A 24,288-nucleotide genomic window follows, 5' to 3' on the forward strand; every position below is an offset into this window, starting at 1 on the left:
ACTACAAAAATGAATATAAATTAGATTACTTTTAACTTTTGTGGTTGCGCTCGTAAATCACCAGTGAGGGCAATTATAGTGTATGTATTGACTAGAGTGATTATTTTGATTTACATGGCTCGTTGAAAGCTTACGCCGAGTCTTTGTAATGAAAAAATGCCAATTTTTATGCCATCAATACACGTTGCTGTTAAGTTACTGTAATTATCCCGAAGATGTCTACAACAATTTTAAATTAAATATCGAACATTATTTTTCAATTTCATTCGGTATACATCAAAGATGGAGAAAGAAATACGCACGATTTTTATGGCGAAATGCAAATAGTTTGCCAATTATTCAAATGGAAACGCAACTTCACACGTTTTCCATTGTAATTTTGACAGCCTGATAAAATTGTACAGGCTAAGTTTCATTTTACAGCTCGATACTGACTCATATTAAAGTTTTAATGTGTGAAGGTCGACGAAGGTTATAGATATATGAAATTGTTATTAAACGCTGCACCTTCTGACCTTGGTGTTGTAGTGAATGGTAAACAAATGCACCGAAGGCGGCAGATGACTCGCAGCTGGATGCTGTTTAATAAACATCGTTATCCTTCGTTAATTTACATTTACGTTACGCGAAGTAATGAATTTATAAATAGAACTGGAACGTTTATGGTATATTTTGAATATTCACTAAGAGTATTAAATATGCTATTCATGAATAATTATGTGGATAATAAGGAAATATGGTCGTAAATGACTTCATTGTTTTCAGTACTTATGACTTTTTTGTTTTATTTACTTCCGATAAGGTAATAGATTACTGCACTGTAACGATACAATACGCTATATATTTGATATACATTTATTAATAAGACAAGAAATAAAGTGTGAAATATGTTTCATTGTTTATTATATTATTATAACGATGAATGTAACTAGAATACTATTCACTATTATTTTTATATATGTATTGTTTTATTAAGAAGGTTTTTATATTCTCCACTCGCCACTAGATGTCGCTGTAATGCATTAAAACGTTTGAACCGGTCGCCATTAAATTAAGTGTACATTTGAACACGGATAATATCTGTATTAGTCTATTGTAATGTTATAAATGCGAAAATAACTGTCTGTCTTTTGCTCTTTCACAATGCCTAAAACGCGAGTAAAGCTGCGGGCGATAACTAGTCAACAATTTAATAATAATGCTGATCTTTTACAAATATGTATACTTAAAAGGTATGCACGCATATTAGTTAGTATAAAAGTCGGTAGCGTATTCAGGTCATTTACAAAAAAATCTTATCTTAATTGTCATACCCTTTCCAAAACGTATTTTGACACCGTATCCGTCAAATTTATAGCCGTCGCTTCTGACAAATGGGGTGTCATCAGATTGCTATATTCCGCGTACCATGACAGAACTAGATTTAATTTATATAGCCGTCTGTAACTGAATCGTAAAATTATATATTTTGGTCTATTTTTGGTGCATGGGATTTGTAAAAGATCTTGTTGTTATTAAGTGGTTTCTTTATTCTATGAAGATTTAAAAGGAATATTTTTCATTCAACGTTGAAAATACATTTAATTTCTAGAATATAGGCACGCTGTACTGTTTTGATTGTTAAAGCAGTAGATATATTACTTGTCGATGATTTATTTTTGCGTTAAATGTCAGTTGAGTGCTATTCATAGATACAATAAAATTTAATAAATCTCATTCAGAATTCGAATGTGGTAATAGAAAAATGATTCGTGAGATGTTGATGACCTTATATATTTGTTTAATATTTCTACATCTCGAAACATTATTTAGTGTACAAATAGTTTCATTGATTGTAGTCCTGAACCTATACGAGTGAAATTTATAATGTAATATGCACTCCGTTTATAGGATTTATGAGAGGTTATAGGAGGTTCATATCACAGTTGGACATCATGCAACTTTGATAAAAATCTTGATAAGAAAATACTTGATAATGCCACTATACATTAAGTATTACAGTAAACACTCTCAATTGTAATGGAATCGATACAAGCTCAGACATACATAGGATGATATTGGATCGACAAACGATGAATCAAAATGTTGGCCGCATTTGTTAAATAGTTATTCTAAAGTACCGTATGAAACACTTTCATTCTTTGCCCGACGGACCCCCGTTACCTATTCAATAATGAGCGGACAATGTTCGTACTGTACGACGGTGCTCACCACTAAGTGACACTATTGACCAACATAGTACAAAGACATTATAACCTTATATTGTTTTAGCCGACTAACGTTCACACGACTTTGTTTGTTTGTTTCATTAATGCTTTCATTGATGGTTGCATGGAACGCATTCAGCGTTACATTTGCAATTAACGTCACGTGTCGGAATGGGACTCTGTGATAAAAATAATATTTAATGAGTTTAACGGTTTTATTAATTCTTATCAGCTTCGTATTTGTAATGATTTCGTGATTTTTATAAAACGATGCGGTTTTTTTGTTCCGTTACCTTGTTATTACGACTCGAGCTCATACCCTACATTATTTTTGAGAAACAACTTAAACTTTATTACATCCCAACCTTATGCGGTAGTGAGAATATTACACGGATACGATAACTAGCATAAATTAAATGACTCACGGAAGAGGGTTTTCTTCATGTAATTGTCTTTTGTGAATAGAATGGATTTTATGTACCTAGATGATTAAACACGGGGTTCTTACCCGATCCAAGATTCGAATTCGGACTCGCAGTAGGACCGTGAATTCGTTCACGTTTGAAATGTTATTCATCACTCACGATAACATCGTGAGGTAACCTACATGTGTCGTATGATATTTTACCACATGGCGTATCCAGCAGGATAGGAAGGAGGCATTTGCCCAAACTGTACTTTAATAGTATTTTTTTTATAGTTGAAATACATTTATTTAAAAAATAAACAAGTATTTCATCGATAACGTAATAAATTAACAAAGTTTAATTATAATATAAATGTAAGTTGTAACAATGAATCTTAGTATGACGATTATCAGCTGTCGCGTATGAAAGATCACGTAGTGAGATTGGTAAAGGTTGGTCCGTGTTATTAATGTATTAAAAGCTTACGTCACTGATTTAATAACATATGTCAAGATCAAAAAAAAGGGCACAAGTTGTGTAATTATTACGCTGAAACTTTATAACGGATTAAATGTTGGTACTTAAGCAACAAGATTCTAATACGAAATATAATATATATAGTGATACAAATGTGTGAATGTTTTATTTTTATTAAAATGAATAAAAAAAAAAGATTATTTTTAACATATGCGTCGTCGTCGTATGGACGGAGTTGCATTTTTATCTTAATTTTAAATAACAATAAGTTTTAGTAACTTATTGTTATTTGGCAATTTACTGTACATTATATAATTCCATTTTGAACTAAACTTTCCCAGTGTTACAATGTGTTCATTACGTCTATTTTATTTTATTATTAATTTCATTAATTAATCTATATTAGCATTATAAATGCGAAAGTAACTCTGTCTGTCAGTTACTCTTTGACAGCCAAACAAGCTTGAAATCCAAGGAAGGTCATAGGCTACTTTTATGTCTAACACCGACGACCAACCCCTAAAACGCAAACGAAGCGTTATATGTCGCCGTAAAATTGTAAATTCCGTTAGATTATAATCTATTTCGCGAGAGTAAACCATCGAGAGATTGTGAACCGAATAGTTTTACGTTTTTGAACGAGAGAGAACGCATCGAAAAAAATAGTGGTCAATCGTTGGTCACTAAGTATGCGTATTACTAGTGAAGTAGTTTGACGTTTGGCGAGTGTCAATCAAAGCTGTCTCGTTCACGCACAAGATAGTAAAGTTGGCTTGTTTGTTCTAGTTATTTTGTACTGCACTTAAATATATAAATAGTCTAAATACGCAGCATTTCTATGTTTTTAAATGTTTCTTTCAAAAACGACCGTCAAATTATAAAATAAAATATCTCCACATTAAAACTATAATCTAAATCTGTGTATTAAGAAAGGTTCCTAAATTTAAAATAATAACTATCCGACGACCCTGAGAAAAGGAACGATAACCATAAAAATTAACCGCTACGGAAATCTTGACAGTAGTGTTGCATATCGATAGTCCACTACCGATAGACTATCGATAGACTATCGATAGTTAAGGTGTTAGCGATAGTATCAATAGCTTCTCATGAGCAATACTATCAATAGTATTGCAAAAACCATTACTTTTAACCTAAACTATCGATAGTCCAAAACTATCGATACTATCGATAGTATCAATAGTATCGCTGCTACCAATAGTATTGCTTACAGAGAGCTAGCGATATTATCGACAGTTTTGATAGTATTGCCGTAATCAATAGTGTTACCCACGGAGAGCATTGATCATAACGATACTATCGATAGGACTATCGATATCCTGAATAGTTTTCGAGGTCATCTATCGATAGTCGAACTATCGATAGTTCTGCAACGCTACTTGACAGGTATTTAGTTAATGCGATGCACTTCGTTATGTACGTATAAGCAAACGCATGAAACACGCGTGAAACAGCCATGGATAATTTAAACTCGAATGAATTCTTAGGGCTCGCTAGCGTAACTGTGTAAAGTAATTACGTTTAAAGATTGGATTTATTCAAAGGAAGTTTTTTAGAGTTCAAGGACAAACTACCACAGCCAGATGAAGTTACTTACGATTCTTTTGTTGACATTTTGCGGTCAGATGATTATAATTTACATAAATACCTGCCGTGTAAATGCGAACAGTTGTCGTAACGTATAAAATAATATATGTAGTTGAATAAATTATAAAGTAATTTCACGAGTTAATGAGAATGTAGTAATAAAAAATCTAAATATTTGTACTAAATCGGATGCAGAGATTTGTGTAGGTCGGCGTGGGTACCACCTATCTAGTTATTAATCTCCAAGTATATTGTTCTATTCTGTTTATAGATGTGAGTTAGCTTAAAGGCAAAATATACACGAGTGTATTGTCAGTGTTATAAGTGATTTATACTTCTTGCTGTTTAAGAGTGATACGGACGCGACGTTATACCATAAAGACATGATGATGACCCATTTGCTTGAAATATTTTTGCTTTAAAAATATGTGCGTATGCGCCACTGAGAAGTTAATTGAGTTAAGGAACACTCGAGAATGTGGTCCGAAACGAACTTGACCCCTTTAAGTGTCGGATAATTTAGTAATGCACTCAGATAACAGATGAAGTAGTGAATGGAACGCTAATTATATGTACTTACATCTTACATGCTTGGACATTTTTTATCTGTAATCTCCGCAACAAGCGTTGTATTAAATAAATACATAATGAAGTCACAATTAAGAGTAATTGGTAATTTTATTAATGTTACGAATTGATATTGATTGACAATTAAGTTGTAAGTACCAACGATGAATATCGATGTATCAATATACATTTATTTAAATCTGAGTATATTGTCAAGATAAAAGATACGAATACACAATCATAAATATGATATCCTCCTGACCGATTCCGGCCACGGCCACTGTTCTCATTTCAGACTAGCCTGCGCGTTGAAAAAATATAGTGCAGAGGTTGTGAGCTAAAACTGACTCACTTTTTTTCAAACTTTCTTAGTCCATTGGAATAGGGTGGCGACTCTACATATATCCGGAAAGAGATAGGCTCAAGACTAACTGATTTAGATAAAGTCCAAGACAACACTGTAAGACTCCAATTTGTTAACAGAAAACCCCAATAATATTATTCTGTCGAGTTTTGGTAAATGGACTCACGGTCTCGGTCGACTTCAAAACAAATTATTGATTGATTGAATAACAATATAAAAAATAAAATTAAAGTATAAAAGCTTTTTAAAAGCAAACTTTTATTTAAATTAGCTTAAAAAAAAACTTTTACACTATAACACTAAGACTTTTACTGTTGACTTATAAAGTCATTTCACATTTGCCACAATTTATATTTAAGTACTCGAATTTACTTAGTTTTAAAATTATAATAGATAATATTATTTACATTAAATTATTAAATTTACTTGTTTATCTACACAAGTAAATTTCGCGACAAGCTTTTATGTTTGGTCTGCCTAGGAATTTGGAACTGCTGTTGAACTGTCTAATAGATAATCAGGCCCTGCATAGGATTTTGTAATATTTCTACTTTAACAAAATAAACAGTTCTTTTTTTAAATATTTTTAATTATATTATATTATTTGATAATAACTTTTTCGACGACATCCTTTCGCGAATCCATAATGAATATCACTGATTGTTAAAGATATCGACTAATTATATTCAGTAAATTCAATGTCAAAGTTATTTAGCTATATTTACATTTTTTGTGTCAATCTTTTTAATGTTATTTCGATTCGGAAATTTTATAAAAGTTAAAAATAAAACGATTTTACTTCCCCCTTTGCCTGTTTTTGGTACCTGTCTTAATAAAAATAAATTTAGACTACAAATTTTTATTTAAATAAACAAGTTTCTTAAAGTTTTTCTCTATTTTATAAACTAAATACTATTTACGTTGTTATGTGATGATAGTCTGGGTCACACGCTTGGACAGAGGGACAATTAAAGTGTCTGTATTTTTTTCAATTTTTTTGTATGATTGTTACGCAATACCCTCGCCGAGTGTAAACCTATTACATAGGTAAATCTTTGAATAAAAATATACACCTCAGAGGCAAATTCAATTAATTTGAAGAAATAATGTCAATATCTCGAATAAAGGTGGAAAACTAGGTTATTGGATGATTTATTGCGTTTGTATGGCCTGTCCTATTGAATACACAAACTACAGCGTACAGCAATTTTTATAAAACAAAGTAAAATGAAAACCAAAGTAGTGTTGCTTTGTTTTTGTAAACAATATATGTATCTTAATACCAGAACCTATATCAAAGACATATTTTGAATTCGGTCACGTATTATCTTAAAAAAATAGTCACATTTCACTCTCGATTTCGAGATTGCTCTACTTAACTAAATTTGATAATGAACATTGAGATAACCGCATTTCATCCTGATTGATATTTGACCGCGCTTGACTTTATCGTTTTTAATAAATCGATTTTTTTTTTACAAAACTTTACTGCCTCGTTGCTGTAGTGAATATCATACTTCCAGATCCTGGGTAGCAATCCTGTGTTGGGCCAAATTTAAATTAATTTTACTTTTCCTAATTGCTATCGAAATATGAGATTGAAGGAAAATGTATGTGCTTGTTCAGACACTTGTGCACTTTTATGTGTCTTGCGCAGTTTGTAAGTCTAACTTGAGATTTGTCGCCGTGACTAAAGACGGTCAGGACACAATCTTAAGCCTAAATTGATTGTACTAATGGATTATCCTCTCCAACTCGTACTTAAAAAATATATTTTAAATTTAAAAATTTAAAATAATATTATATAAATAATTTTATATAATACTTCACCAAAGATAAAAATCACATAAATAATAATTATCATCTAACTTATACATTTAGATGCATTCTTAGCTATAGGCGTTTAATTGATTTGAATACAATAATCGTTAGTGGGATGCAATACCAATTAAAATGTTATTAAATATACAATGGATTACTTATGACACAAGGCATTAAAAACGTAATTTCAATATTTTCCTATTTATTTATACAGAAATGTACGTACTTACTCCAAAAATATTTTATATTAAAAGATATATGTATATTAGAAATGATTGATATCAGAATCTATTGGGAGTTTTTAATTTATTTATTAATAATGAGTTGAAGCCGATGATTAATTATACCGTGGAGGAAAAACATGATAATAAATATGTTGAGATGCCACACAAAAGATGAGTATTAAGGGTATGACGTCTAACAGCGGGGGTTGATTTCAGACGTTTTATCAGGTGATGTCGTTATCTCAGACAGGCCGGTGGCCCCTCCATAGGCTGCGATACCTACCAGCAGTCAGTAGCATTCAAAGCGCCGCGAGGTTCGCACGCGGTGACACAAGCCCGCGCACTTATAACGCAGTGAAAGTCGCACGCGCAGTTTACGCTACGAATTCGTACGCCGACATCTTCGTCTAGTTATTTTATTTGTCCGTTGCGCCAGTGCAGCGGGGAAAGGAGGTCGGTGCGTGGCCGCAACCCGTAAGAACTTAGAACGACGCGATTCGTGTTAGCAATGTTTTAAATAAGTTTCGCACTTGTGTTGTATTACCAAAATTAAATATTACCGGATTTCTACAAGTGCCTGGCTCCGGCCGTATTGTTAATGTGACTGGCGTCAGTTGAATCGTTAACTACCCACATTGTTTAAGTTTACATGCTTTGTTTTTTTTATTATTTTTATTTATTTATTTACTGCACATTGTTGCATCTTTAAGTACCCTCCCCGCATTTGTTAGACATGCTACGACGTTCTACGTAGCTCGTAGATAGCATTTACTTTACGTAATTTATAACACAAAACTGTTAAAAAATAAAAGAAAATGAAACAAACTTGTAAAACGATCGATAAACATCGAATGTCGAGTACTGCGATACTTTATAATTATGTCAATACAAAGGTCACCGTTCGTGAGAACACGCGCACGATTCATTCATAAGTTCTTGGGCCCTTTAACATTTGGAACTTGATAAGTTTTTCCTTATTATTGTTAGTTAAGTAATTTTTACATAAAGATAAAACATGTGACACAAAATTATATTTGATAAAGCTACAGTCTTGAGATTTTGAGAATCGATAAACGTTTATTTCGTTTCGTTCACTTTTTACTCCTGAGTTTTTCTTAACTTATGCTGTAACGTAAGTAATATCAAATCATTATAGTTTTTTGAAAGATATATAAATATATAAATAAATATATATCTATATTTACACCGAGGCTAATAAATGAACACAATATTGATCAAATACTTGTCATATTTCCGATGTATAGTTCAAAAGTATTCCATTAAATTTTTTTGTTATTATATAAATAATAAAAACCGAAACAACTCGTTAATTTTATTATATTCCATCACATACTTGCTACATTTTGTGTTTTCATCAGAAAACATGTATAGCGCAGTACAATAAAGACGATGCTTTCGTTGGTTCCTAATAAAGTAGCATTTTAATTACTGCAAATGCTCCATACGTTGAGGAACAAGGCTATAAATATAATATATAATCGCGAGTCGGGCGCAGACGAAAATGATGCAAATGCATGTTTGTGACCGAGTCGAGCCGTAGGCGGGGCCCATTTTGTTGCTTCCAGCCCGTTTAAAAAACTTTTACTTTACAATACGTATTGTACCATTCTAGACGTATATGTTTCATACTGACTTTAATTTACGTAATGTCACGTGTGCAACATTTTCATTTACCTATTACAGGGAATTAAGAATCATTTAGACTAATTGTTATTGTATCAGTTCAGTATTCAAAAGTAAATTAATCATTGTCAGTATAGATTATATATTATAGTAAAGATATTTATTAAATAAGCCTAACTCTGTAGATATGGACGAAATATATATTAAAATGAGAATATTATTTCTGTGTGTTCGGCGTTATCAAAAATCGGGGTTACAAATATATAATATGACATTGAGAGATAAGACACAGTGATTCAATTGGATTGTGATTGAAATAATGTGTTATCTTATCGATGAAATATACTTATAATGAATCTTGGTCGATACGATAGACTCAATGTCACTGAAAGTCGGGTGTCGACGGCGGGCGAGGCGAGGCTCGAGTTATGCAAGTCCCGCTGCGCTTTGAAATCGGACACGACCTACATTTTTCTAGCAATAGACGTAACTTGAGAATTATGTTATGTCAGGGCTGACCGCCGCGACATCTGCTGAGTTGACGCTTCGTCGCGAGAATAGGGTTGTTTTCTAAATTATATAAAATATTCCGAAACACATTATAACCCGCCTTGCTTCTGGGGCATTAAAATATGTTAAAGAGCAAATAACAATGGTAAATTTATGATAATGTATGATATATTTTGGCGCTTGATAAATAACTTAATTGATTAAGTAAAGGCAGAATTTAGCGGTCCCACCCCATGATCATATTATGACACTCACACTCGAATATTGAGATATCATAAAACGAAAACGTAAAAGATCTCGATTATGACTGCTATGTATTAGAATGGTCTTAGAAGGCAACCCTAGGTATAGCTAAGTTATGTTAAACCAAGAACGTTGACCATTTGTGTCTACTATAAAAAATCGGGTCAAAGGCTTGTAATAATCTTTTTATAGAGAATAAAAATAGCAATGGCCGACAAGTTATTTTAGTCGCAATAAGTTAATTTAAACAATAAGATCGTCACGTCCACGGTTGTGCGTCCACTATTATTCTGTTTGATTAATATTATTTAACGTTTACGGCGTATCTATACGAGTAAGACTATGTATGTATAAACGTCTAATAAGCTGCAGGTATGAACAATGTACACTGCAAATCCAGCCTCTGGTTGACCTCCGAGTACATGAGAGGCATTTGAGCCTCGATATTATCGAAAGGAATTCATCTTTGCATTTTAATTATTTGTATCGATCCTATTGCCAAGACGAGTTTAATCCATGCCATTGAGTTGCGACGCGCCCGTGCGAGATCATTTCCTTCACACTTGCTTTCCGATGTACTAGATATCATCACCATAGAAAGATACCTGAAGGTTGACCTTTGTTTTTACTAGCTGTGTTATTACGGTGGGATGAATAAAACTTACTTAAAAAAATATATTCAAAATTGTATATGTAGAATGTTTAAATGCGTAGTTAGGATGAGTTTTTAAAACGAATTTCAAACTACGTTAGCTAAATGTTGTTTACAATATTTTTACGAGGGTTTATTTGAATTTTTTTCACGAATAAAATCGGGACAACAAGATCGCAAAACGCTTCCAAAGAGATTTATTTGTGGCAGTTGTTAATTTGGAAATATTCCCAAATGTTCGTACACGATTTTGTGTTCCATTTTAATAACAATAACCATGATAGTTTACTTACGTTCTTTGTTTATTTCGAAACGCATTATTTATTTTCCGAATAAGGGACATTTAGTATCTTGACTTGTATTTATTATGTAATTTAGCAAAGTCATTACTTTGTAATAGTTGACATTGCAACACATATTTCAAACGATATAATTTCTTGCTGTCATCGTTTCGACTGAACTGAAAATAGGGACAATAATTAAAATAAAATGTTCTCTTTAAATAGTTCAAGTAGTAAAAGTATATGGGTTAATGTTTATAGGTACGGAGAGCCTGTGGAATATTTCTGGAATTTTATTAATGGACTTTTGGACAGTTATGAAGTGTTTAATTATATAGGTTGCTTGAATCGAAAAATATCTTCGTGATCTTGACGTATTTTCAAACAGTTAAGACGCATGCGTCATAGTTAAACTCTCGTTGAATTCATTTCGTATCAATACATTAGTTAAGTCGCAAACAACAATTCATTTACATGAGAAATAATAGTTTTATTTTTCTCATTAATAATTGTCATTTGTATCATCGATGAATATTTTCTCTGCGTCTCATAACAACGTAAGTGCGAATCATTTCCTATTTTCAATAAAATATATATATAAACGCCAGCGTTAATTTCCTATTCATTATATACGTAATAATGAGATTGATTTTCTTTGTCCCATGCTAGTTTATTGTCGTAAACAATTAATCAGTATTCAGTTCAGCTGCGAGCTGAGGACTTGGAGTCTCATTGAATATTCTTTGTTTGCATATGCCGACTGTCTTTGTGTATGGACGTGTATTGTATCTCGCTCTAGATAATGTATACACTATAATTCAAGAAAATTTGGTATACAATTTTGTCTATGAACAATTTTACAACGCGTTCCTCCCATAACTTTTCATTGAATGTTTTCCATAAATAAAAATCAATAAAGTTGTCGTTGTAATATATTTTGCTGACCGTGAATTGGTTCTTTGCAACGTTATATATTATTGTAACTTGTAGACGCATTAAATCTTCAAACTCGTATTTCAATTAACATCATCGTTTTAAATAATAAATTGTAAGGACGTTCGTTCGCTTAATGTGTATTATGTATAACTATTTCGTCTCTTTATTTATTAAAATCATTATCTAAATTATAATCTTTTAAATTTATTAGGTGCTTTGAATGTAATAATAATAATATAAACATTAAACGGATAAAATCATTTACCATATAATGAATGTCTGCTCGTATTACATTAAAAAATAATAAACCTATAAATTATTATTTACGATATTTGCTTGTTTATGGCGAGTGTAATAAAAAATGTACATATATGACATAATATTTTCGTAATGTTGCACTAACTTATTGGCAATAGATTTAAAATAAATTTCCTACGACGCGTCTCTCGAATTACATATGTATATTATATATCTAAAGCAAATAAATCCATTTGGCAAGTTTTTTGTAAACATCGTGTATAAGAAATTTACACTTGAAATTCACATCCGCGATTAAGTATGTTTTTTTTTTATATAAGCTAACTAATTGTTTTTATAAACAGGAATAAGACATCGTATTCCGTTAATGTATGTCAATTAAAAACTGAAATGAAATTTGTACAACGATGGAAGCACAGTAATTGCAATTGACTTATGCGTAGTTGCAACGTGCGATAAGTAGGTAACAAAAGGCACAATGAAGGCCCATGGCATTTACGAGCGATTGTGCGTGCTCTATCATTCCCCCGGCTATTACCATAAACCGTGTAACATTTCAGCAGAGATTTTCCACGATTACTCCTAACTATGTAGCAGGAACTGTAGGTATCTCGTACGTATACGGTACGTGAAACGTTTAGGTTTAACATCCTTGTATATTCTAGGCTGAACTCTTTCAGTAGTAATTGTTACGTGTTCGTTTTTTTTTATAATTTGACGTATTATTTCAGTCAAACTTAGATATACTAATCCTATTCCAGTTGATAACCTATACGTATCGTAAAAAAATAAATAGATTAAACTTTGAGGTTTTTCTGTAAAGTATTTCTGTTAAGGTTCGGAATATAAAGACAAATTCACCGTTCTGGCTCAATTGTAGGCTGACGAATAAACGAACCTATATCTATGAATGTCTAAAATTATTTAAACTTACAATCTTCTTATAATAGATAACTTCTTTTTAAATGTATTTAAATCGATTCGGTTACCATTTCGTCTTTCATCCACTGCGCAAATTTGTTTTGATTTTATATAACTAGGTACATTATTTTTCAATTGTTAGTATGCAAAATGTACGCCATTTTTCTTTTTGACATCCACAATTGTGAATGTCAAATGTATAACCCAATGACGATATTTTTCACTCAGGTATCATCAATCATAAGTTACATTATTTTTGTAGCACATTCGCATTTAATTTTAACTTTTAAATTTCGACAACCTACTCACAGAAGTATCATAAACATATATAAAATAGATTAAATGAATCTAGGTTGCCATCGTTAAAATAACGTAGTTAATTTTAATGACATTGGAATATACTCAGCTTTGCCTGATTGAGGACATTAACTGGCTTACCTCAGAGTTACAAGAAGAAAAATAAAGTTTCAATATTTTTTTTAAGTGCTCTTGATGCAAGTTCTGTTACACTTGGCCTTCATTAGTTAATCACAAACATTAAGCTATTACAAACTTTCCACCGGCGACGGCGACTAACTACAGATTAATTTGGAATAATACAATTCAGTTTTTGATTTAAAATCTCACCTGACTCGATCTTACGGAAGTTCTTGTATGAATAGCTTTCTAGTGTTTTTTTACCGCTACTTAGTTAATATATGCTTATTTCGTTGGCAATATAATTAATAGAATGTGCTATTTTTAATAAAACGCTTTATAAAGTCAATGAGAGACAATTAATAAACTCAATTGAAGTGCGACCTTGGTGATGTTGTGTGTCGGCCACATCTGATTGTTTTTCTAACTATTTCGAGCGAGCACGTGTCGTACAATGCTGCTTCAGATGTAAATAACAGCTTTATTGGGGGTAACCCTTTCAATATTATCGAATGAGTCGTTTCTGTTAAATCAGATTCTTGTAATACGCAAACTGCTTGATTGGTCGCACCATCAAGTGATAATGAAATCGACCTTAGTAACGTGAGACGGCAATTTATACGAACCGGTGGCAACTTTCCCCGCAACGTCGCGCGTGAGTCGATGACGACTATGCAGTTACGAAAGCTGCACCTGCGTATATGGAATAGCGCCGCCACTTGTAATGGTAACGAGATAATTCCCTAGACTATCGCAGACTCGCTGACCACGTGTTGTAAAATTTTACATTTATAGATTTTCCATCCTAATCGTTGCAACTTCGTTAAAATATTAAATGGTCTTATATATGATGTCACAATCTTTTATCACCGCTTTTGTAACTGATAGTCAATGACAAATACTAACTAACGATGTGAAATTAAACGGCTTTGTTCAATATTCACGTTAATAGCATTCTGTCAAACTTAATTACTAATAGCTTTGTTTGTTCAATTTCGTGTATTTTCCGAAACGTAGGAACAAAAGTTATAGAATTACTGATATTGACAGAATATTGATGCAAGCGGATTAGTAAATGGACCGTAACGAAATTTTGGCTCGTTAAACCGGTGTCAAGGCACTTGGATTTAATATTAAGATAATAATTTTTGACGAATTGATTTTCTTCGAAATAAGAAGCCACATTATTTTTATGCATTGCCTAAAAGCGTTTTGGAAATGAAATTATTATCGTTTTCTGTTACATAATGCAACACAAGTGCCTCTTATTAATAAACCGAATTGGTAAATTGTATTTCACAGAGACTCAACGATAAAACTAAATATTACTTTGCTTATCGCAATGTTCGAAGCTGTGATAAAGTATTTTTTATCAATGGAGCTAATAAAATAGGCCCTTAAAAAGTATTGTGCAAGTGACTGAGTGCAACTACAGTGGCAGTGAGTGACGATGAGTGCTAGCGAGCCAACCTTAACCGAATCGCCGGTGCCGCTCGCTCTGGCGCGGCTGCAGGGCCGGCCAGGGCGGATGCCGCGCGGAATGCGCACGCACCGTCCCAGCTTGCCACTGGCGAGTTTACAGGAAGCTATAGATGAGACTCCGCGACGCTTCAGCGAGGAACCTTACGCGCCGGACACAGACGATGAGGAAGCGTTCACCGACCCCGTGGTGGTCATCAAACGTTCTCCATCGTCTTCTAATGGGCGTAGAGCTTCTGATGCTACATTTGCTGAACGATATAGAAAGCTGACCGAATTTGATGGTCCACCGCTCGATACACCTCGCCGAGCCTCTCTGGCCGTTCCCGTCGGAGCGGACGGTTACGGACCTAGTGATAAAGGCCGCCGGCGCTCGTGGGCAGCGCGACTGCAGTTAGAACGTAAAAAGAGACGAAAATCCGGTGGCAACGACACCGACGAAGAGAGTGATACTCCAACTTACATCCGTCAAAAGAGACCTTCTTGGTGGAATGTCTTCGTTCCGGATAACATGCTGAAACACAGGTATTGTCGAAAGAGTGACGTTATTATGACGTCAAAATTGTTTGTGATACCTATTTTAAAATATAAACATACTTTTTTTTCTCTTAAGACTCAAATTTAAATGATAGTGAGGTTGAATAAGATTCTAATTGTATACAAGTACCTAAACTAGACAGTTGACTTATAATAAATATAATGTGTGTATGGGATTAGAATGGAAATGTGTAAATGCAGCACCATGACACTGGATTTCCTTGACCTAGCGCTCAGCTCTGGTTATTATTACCATTCTTAATCACCGTATCTCGCTTTCAGGGTTAGGATTGGATATTTGAAATTATCAAGCGACACAAGTGCTGTAAAACTATAAATTTCAGTTCGTATCGTCACTGTTTACAGAAACCAAATAAGCTTTATTTTTCATTATCATCTTATCATTATATTTGCTTTATTCACAATATTTTCTTTGTTATAGTGTTATAAATAATATTGTGTTAGCTGAAAAAATTCCATGATCAAAGACCCTGCGGTTAATTTACGTAAGAGAACTGTGTACTTGTGTACTTTCTTGATAAATTTATGATTTTTAGTTATCTTCTCGAACGCTATCTTTACGTACTTCCGATTTTATCACGGTTTTGTTTGGCTTAAAGTATTAAACTTATTATTCTCCGCCATTGTACACACTGTACTTATATCGGCTATAAAATCATATATTACTTTTACTATTCATATAATTCTAACCTGAATTTTGAGATGAATAAGAGTAATTAAATGTTAAAAATACAGATGTGAAGTGTTCCTTATCTACAATTTTTCCAACAAAATACTTGTTGAAAAATATATCAGCTTTTCATGCGCTGCAGTTTTACTCGCGTTCGTTTTATATTATACAAATAAACGTGCCTGTTACACGTTTACGTTACGTTTACACAATATTTGTCATAATGGTTGTCGTTTATAGTTTTCGTCGCGTTTGTAAGAGTTTGAATAAGAAGAACCTGAAGTTATATAGCCCATATATTTCTATATATTGACTATCGCTCGAAAGAGACTTCACCCGTATCTAATTTATGATTCAAGTAAGTCCTATATCTTATACGGCTCCCTGTACATTAGTCTCTTATCGAAGTCAAAGGCTACCTTTCTGTTAATTTACATCACGATCGGTTTAGTGGTTTAGTCGCGATAAGATAAAAAGCACACAAACAATATTACTTTCACACTTATAATATTAGTCTAAAGTCTAATAGTGTGATTGGTCTGATGTAGATAAAGATTATTGCCTAAACGTCGTATTATTATAATTTATTTCCGTAACCTCACAATATAGACATGTACTCTTATATTCATTACAAAAAAATACTATAAGAGATATATTTCTAAATTTTATTAATAAAATTCCAATTATCTTATTCGGTTTTGATTATACTAACCTACTTAGATAATAATTTGTTTATAAAGTAACGTTTAAGATGATGTCGAAACATAAATGAATACAAATCAAAACATATCTAGTTTTGTCGATGACGGACAATTGCGGTTAGGAATGCAATTAATGACGACGCTGCGTTGTAATATGGACATCATTTGATACCTGCGCTCCATACATCTGCATCTAATTGACACGAGATACCTATTAACACAACTATATATCTTCTATCTTTACTATTACATAAAAAAATACCTATCTCTCGATAGGTATTTTTTTATAATATCGAACTAAAAATACTATTTATAAAATATACATAAAACTTATACCAGAAAAATGCAGCGCGTTTCAGAACATATAGTGTTATTATACATATATATGTATTGGTGTGTAGGTGGGCTTCGCGGATTCAAGCACCGTAAATCTATATTAATAATTTCGCGCAGGTCTACGTCGGACCCGATCGAAACCTATCCACAATTATAGATCGTTAAAAAAAATAATGATTGATATCCGCAAATTTCGGATAATCGAGATTTTTCGATATTAAATTCGTACAATTTAAATGCATGACAGTTCAACGGGCGGCCATGTTGGACAAAAGGAACTTTCCGAATACTTACTACTTTTGAACGTTTTGTTAATTGGAATGCCAAAGTTAGTAAAATTTCCGTTTTTTTTCACCCCCTAAATAGAAATTATAGATGTTTAATAATCGTAATATTGAACACAATGTTTATGAAAAAGTTATATGTTAAATGAAAAGTAAATGATAAACCGTATTTATTTTAGTTTTATTAATTTTATCTGAGCGAGGCCGAGTTTTCATCTTGTATATAATATTGACGCGACAAGTCTGTATTTCGCGTTCTTGTATGTTCTAAATACTTGTCGTAGTTACATATAAATATACTTAGGAAGTTAGGTTGAATTCTTTAAATTTTGAATACCGCATTAATTGAGCCTAGACGAACCATCTAGATCACGTGAATCTTACCGAGATTTACAGGTTCAAATCCGAATGATTCCAAAGCGCCACTGATTTTTTATGTGTTTATAATTGTATAATTGAGTTTAATACTTCTTGTGCTCGGTGGGGAAGGAAAAAATTGTGAGGAAACTTGCAAGCTTTGAAGAAGCGTGGTGTCAAAAGCTCTAAAGTCAAAAAGAAAAGGAGTGGATCGCTTACACGCTATTTACCTACCCCATCTGACATAATGTTTATGATTTTATTTTTTTGTTTTAACAAAATATAATACTACACGTTATTAAATGTTATCTTATTAATACTATTCATATTTTCAAAAATATATGAAATAAATTTACTAAATATATAATCTAAAATTAAACTAAACAGGCAAGCTCTGACAATATTTAATATGTATAACATGTTACAAATTAGGAAAAAATATATTTAGATTAGAGGTCTTCCGGTTACATATTTTTTTTGCTTGAGGTTGTGTTGCGTCGTAAATTGCCTCGACTTGTTTGTGACAGTGTGATGAATAAAAATTAAATTAAAAATGACTAAAACATATCATTACCCTGTCCTGTATTACAAACTATATGACTTGTCGTTTACAGAACTAGTTAATTCCAGTAATTGCTTTGAAAAACATTCTACACAATAAATAAACTATCCGTAGATGTTAGAAAATATAGTTCACGATTCCTTTAGATCGAGCTGACGAAAACGTGTTTAGCGTTTTAACACGCTGATTTGTACAATATATAAATGTATTATTTTCTCCTTGAATCGATTGATGTCTCCTAATAGAAGGCACGTACAAAACGAGATCTCAGTCACGTTCGGCATTTTTCTAGAATTGTATTTTTTTTTGCATGTGCATTAAAAGTGACGTTTCTAATATTTATTTTTACGAAAGACTGAATGGGCGTTTTGTACATTTTGTTAAACCATGTTCAATTGTGCCTGTAGTTACACTGGCCCACATTTTAAACCGGAGCACAGCAATAAAAGCCAGATGAATCGCGCGAACATTATAGTGAAGCAATAAAAGCGAATACAAAATCAGAAGCTAATGCAAATTCTCGTTGCGATGTAATTTTGTATTTGCTTTTGTTGGTTCACTATAATGCTCCGCGCGCGTCATATACCTTTGGTATCTGAGGTACTTTAGGTACGTGACGTACTTAGAACAATAAAATGCAAGTGAATAAACTTAATATTAATCTAAAATGTTCCGCTTTCGATTAACAAATTCTTGTACAGATTGGCCCCGAATTAGTCAGCTGAGGCAAGGTCACGAGAATAACATAAAAAGGCGACGTATTAACAATTTGCATAGACCTCCTAGGTGGGTGGAGGTCTTGTAAATATCAGTTCCGCAAATATAAATCCAAATTAAGTTAGAAAAAGATAACTATCGTATGTGTAATGGCCCGGAAGATGGTTGTCAATAAATACAGTTCTTTTTTGTGGTCTGTAGGCACAGAACGGTATCCGCGACACGTCATGGGACAAAATTGTTTCATCATTCGTAACGTGGCCTCGGAGTTTCTTTCCGCAATCGTACATTCACCTGTGTTTCCTTTGTGCTGCAAACTCTTTCTTCTTGATCTGTCTCAGCGGGTATCGAGGAATTAGAACGTCTCTCATCTAGGATTTAATGTCATTACACGTACTGATAAGTTGCATTTAATGTTTCTCTGTTGTTTTTTTTTTAAATATAATAATATCATTTTAATTATAATTATGGTTTAGTATTTTTTACGGATTAATCGTATTTTTTTTAATAAACATTCTATTTTATTATAAACTCAACCTATTTTTAAACAGTGGCTCATATTTTCTCTAAGATAATTCGACTTGCTATCCTCTGTATGTCTGTATATGTATAATCGTATATTTGTAGTACTGTCGAAGTAGTAAACGACACGCGATCCAAGTTGGCCGGAAGGATATTGGTCCCAAGTGAATGCCATGTTATAGTTTTAAGGAATAAAGAATGCTAGTGCGGGTTTTTACTTTGGCCTGATATGCAAACACGCATTTTGCTCCGTTAAAAATTTAGTAAATAACTTTTACTTGATGCAATGCCCGCCTGGGTAGGCACCACCCACTCATCATAGGTAGCAATACTTGGTATCGTGTTCCGGTTTGAAATGTGAGTGAGCCAATGTAACAAGGGACATAACGTTAGTTCCCAAGGTTTGTGGCGCAGTGGTTGTGTAAGAAGTGGCTAAAATTTCATAACGCTCCAATATGGGCAGTGACCACTTACCATCAGATGGCGCTTTTGAAAGTCCGCCTACCTATGTCTTTAATTGAAATAAACTAAAACGATTATTGTTCAGTGAGATTTTTTTTACATGTAAGAACATTTTGGACAGTTTAACTTCGGGGTTCAGTCAGAACGTTGACGCTTATTTAGGAGATACAGATGATAATTCTGGACGATTTCTATGGCACCATAATATAATGCATGATAAGATATCGAAAGAAACTGTAATTAATAACGTTAATCCAAACATTTATCTGTTCATTACAATTATAGGTCAGTTGCATTTATATTCATTAAGTGGGATTATTGGTATTGCCGTTTCAGTGGTTTTGCAACCGTGGTGTAATATATCAGTACCGAGGCTGCTGGCATTTGTGTACATACGAGTACATCGGTATCAGAGTTATATCTCAGTCTGATGTGGGAAGTTTGCCAGCATGATATAATAAAGCCGATTCTTTTTCATTGATGACTCATTTTAATCGTAAACATTGAACTTAATAATTGTTTATACGCTAATTAAATTTCTAGAGCACCGTTATTTTTTATGGGGTACATTTTCGTCAAAAAAATTGTGTGGAAGTTTTATTGCGTGCTTTATTTATATCACAATGTTAAAAATAATGGAAATATTTATATATGTACAGTTTACTATTGAATAATATCTTATTATCTGGAGCTTAATCGTAATACTATTTGTGTTATTTGGTAAATTATATATTGTTTAAATGATAATATTAAGTGATGTTTTGACCGTTTGTTTGGGTGCGTTACATTTACTGTTTTGAAAGTAAGTTGTTGTAAAATTGGCGTAAGTCCAGCGTTGCCGGTACGACGCGACGCCAAGCCATACCCACGACGCTACTAAATCACTCATACATATATGCAAAACACTAACGTAAGAATATAAGCATGTCATAGTGGTCTCACGCTCGTTTATACCGTCTGCTCCAATGGCACCGATACGAATATTTTTAAGAGATATTTTTAAATTGCTAACGTAATCGGTACGGACACTACCGCCACGCCTTTACTTGTTTTAGTTAATCAAAAGGTTTTAATTTATGGCCCATATAAATGCTCGCAAATGCAGCGATATTTTATTTTGGAGGTATGCATGGTAAATTTGAACTAACGACAAGTAAAATCGAAATGTTCTGAATGGAGCCACGCGGTTTTTAACAACTATTTTAGATTTCTATAAAAACTCTTTTCTTAGCTGAGATTAAAAAAAAACCTATTTTTGTGCCAGGCGAGAAAGAATCAAATTCTGGAAATAAATTTATTTATTTATTTGGGAAGTCAACATGATATACAAGTGTCTTATTCTACATATACATCCAGTCTTAATAAATATTACCATGTACATCACTCTTACAGGCTAACTCATCATGTAAGACAAAAAAAAATAGTAAAGAAACAGACAAAAAATACTACTGTGCTTATTAAAGAACAAATAAATTACAAAATCATAAATAAAAAAAACTAATTAAAAATATAAAGTAAACATCTAAGAAAAAAAATACATTATACGAAAAAACAAAGAAAAATATAAATACCTCTTATAGCAAATACAACAGTGACATGAAAACAGTGTTAATGTAAAAAATATTTCCTTAATTTATTTTTAAAATTCAATTCAGTGTTGCCAAATATATCAATAACGGCTTGTTTAAAAATGGAATTATACACTTTTAGAGCCCTGTATAAAGGAGGAGGAGGAGAATTACATATGGAAACCTAAAAAAGGTTTTTTAACGAAAGTACCATAATGTACGTTTATTTCATAATTTTCATAAATTATCCGTGGCATTCATTGCTATATTGTTTGACATGATACACAATTACAGAATTAAAAATCATCTAGAACCTTCGTTTATACACACTTCCTTTCACCATCGCACATTTAGTTACAATTTAAAAAACAGTTATAGGCCATGATAAAAATACATGTCCTACTGAGACTGAGAATACTCCTACTGAATTTTGCGATTTAAAAATGCATTCAGCTATTAATATTTTTTCATAAGTTGTGGTTTTACAGGGCGTGTTTTTAATAATTTTTACAATATCGTGTCAATTGATGGATATTTACATGGTTACAGACATTCGTATCAACCATAGAATATAATGAACGAACTCAATATTATAATTTAACAAATATATGTCATCATATAAAACATTAGACTATTTTACTGACGCTACTTAAATGTAAATTTTAAGATCAATAATGTATCGATCATAATATTCTATAAAATATCCAACATGAACACTATAAAATTAAATAAATAATGATATGATATATTACAGATTATAAAATAAATATATCAAGGCGTTATTCGATATACGTTCCAAAAACAATTTATTTAAAATTATTTTGTCATTAATTTAATCCGTGAAACAGTTGTGCAATAAATCGTTTTTAGTCGTTGTCAGTTTAAAATGGTTTTATAACGGTTTGTTGACAATTGACGATCGTGGACAGGGAGTGTTGCCAGAAATGAAATAACACGAAAAAAGTTTCCTTAATTACAACCACTGTTGTACTCACATAAATTAGAATTGAAATTATTTTACGTCAAGGTTAATATTTGTGCTGTGTTATTTTGCCAGTAAAAGTTCTAATTTTAAATTATTTAAATCCGAGATTGCGCAGTGGACACTACACGTGGAATATATCATATGACTGAGTTTTTATGTGTGATTTTTGTTTATAATACATCTTGTGCTCGATGATGATACCCATAACAAACACCACGCACCAACCCACAATGGTGCAGTGTGGTGGAATGACCCATTCCGTTTCATTAACAGAAGCGAGCTTCTGAGGAACTTTCTATACTAAGCCAAAATAGGAATATTTACAGGTCGTTACTATACTGTACTTATTTAATTATAGTAAAAAAATACAGATATTAAATTAATGAAACAAATTTAACAACCAAAATAATGACTACTTTAATGTTACGATTCATTAAACTTCTTTAGTGCTGACCATTTCTGGTGGTTAATTTAAAGTTACAGCATTATGGCAATCCCCTGTAAAACTGTATATTGGCCTCAATAACAAAATGCAGCCAACACACAGACAATATTATTAAAAGCTGCAATCATAATGGCTCAATTTATGGACTGTCTTACGTGAATGGCGCAGGTTTGATTCTAACCCATTAAAATATAAAAGTATTAACTGGCATTAGTTTAATTTTCAATTAAAAAGCTAAAGAATATATTTAACAACATATCTTTTGTTACACGATCATAGTACAGTTTAAATATACGTATAGGTTTTCTTCTAATACGTCTTGACCATTAGTTTAATGTAACATATACTGAAACGTATCTATATAGGCGATGACTAGCCAATCGGTAATTGAATTAATAAATAATTCATTAAATACCGTTGCAGAATCAGTATGATGAACTGTGAATGAGTAATGCTATTTGCTGATGGAAAATGTATCGCGAAGCTTTCAACAGATAACACGGTTTATATGTAACATGTAATGTTTTGAATATTGTGTTCATTTTGTTTATGCAACGTTATTCATGGTAAGGTCACCATCGTCCATATAAAATGATGCCGAAAGAAATATTAATCGTTCCTTACAATACCAATGCACCCCCGACCTTTGGATCTAGATATCATATCCCTTCAAACTGGAAAACAACAGTACTGAGTATTGCTGTTAGTTAATATATGATTTACCTCTAAGTAAAGTTATTAAAATCATTGAAAACGTTATTTTGATTAAGAATGATTTGTTTTAGTTACGAGTACAGTGCTCTAAATAATTCAATAGCAGTGTTTTATTAGTTTATTATATAAATTTATGATATTCATTCTTCACCTTTTTAATTACACCTCTAACTGGTTAAAGCAAGAGAAAAATTTTACAGTATCAATCTGATGATATATTTAGAAATGTATATTGCAAAGTGTAAAAGTATACCTATTGCTAAGTCGAGAAAACTTTAAGCTTGACCTTGACCATGCTATGCCAGTATGTATTGGTGGCACATTACACAGATGGCAGAAATTTCTACAAGTGTGGGGTTTCTCACGATGTTTTACTTCACCTTCGAGTGCG

At 32.4% G+C, this 24,288-nt stretch overlaps 1 protein-coding gene across 12 annotated transcripts in view; it reads left to right on the top strand.

Annotated features, from left to right (window-relative positions):
- The window catches only part of LOC125075638 (TLD domain-containing protein 2), an 89,576-nt gene that overhangs the window by 18,894 nt on the left and 46,394 nt on the right, over nt 1–24,288 (top strand). For 2 of the 12 annotated variants that reach the window (XM_047687358.1, XM_047687369.1), the window contains exons 1-2: nt 7,933–8,149; nt 14,840–15,541. The exons of 3 other annotated variants lie outside the window; for them this stretch is intronic. In XM_047687358.1, coding sequence (XP_047543314.1) covers nt 14,988–15,541 — 554 coding nt within the window. In that variant the 5' untranslated portion in view covers nt 7,933–8,149; nt 14,840–14,987. Of the gene's footprint in view, nt 1–7,926; nt 8,177–14,839; nt 15,542–24,288 lie in introns of those variants that run through there. 7 more of the 12 variants (XM_047687387.1, XM_047687352.1, XM_047687348.1 and 4 more) reach the window with 7 other exon arrangements.

The sequence above is a fragment of the Vanessa atalanta genome, chromosome 2, assembly GCF_905147765.1.
Source record: "Vanessa atalanta chromosome 2, ilVanAtal1.2, whole genome shotgun sequence".
NCBI classification, from domain to species: Eukaryota; Metazoa; Arthropoda; class Insecta; order Lepidoptera; family Nymphalidae; genus Vanessa; species Vanessa atalanta.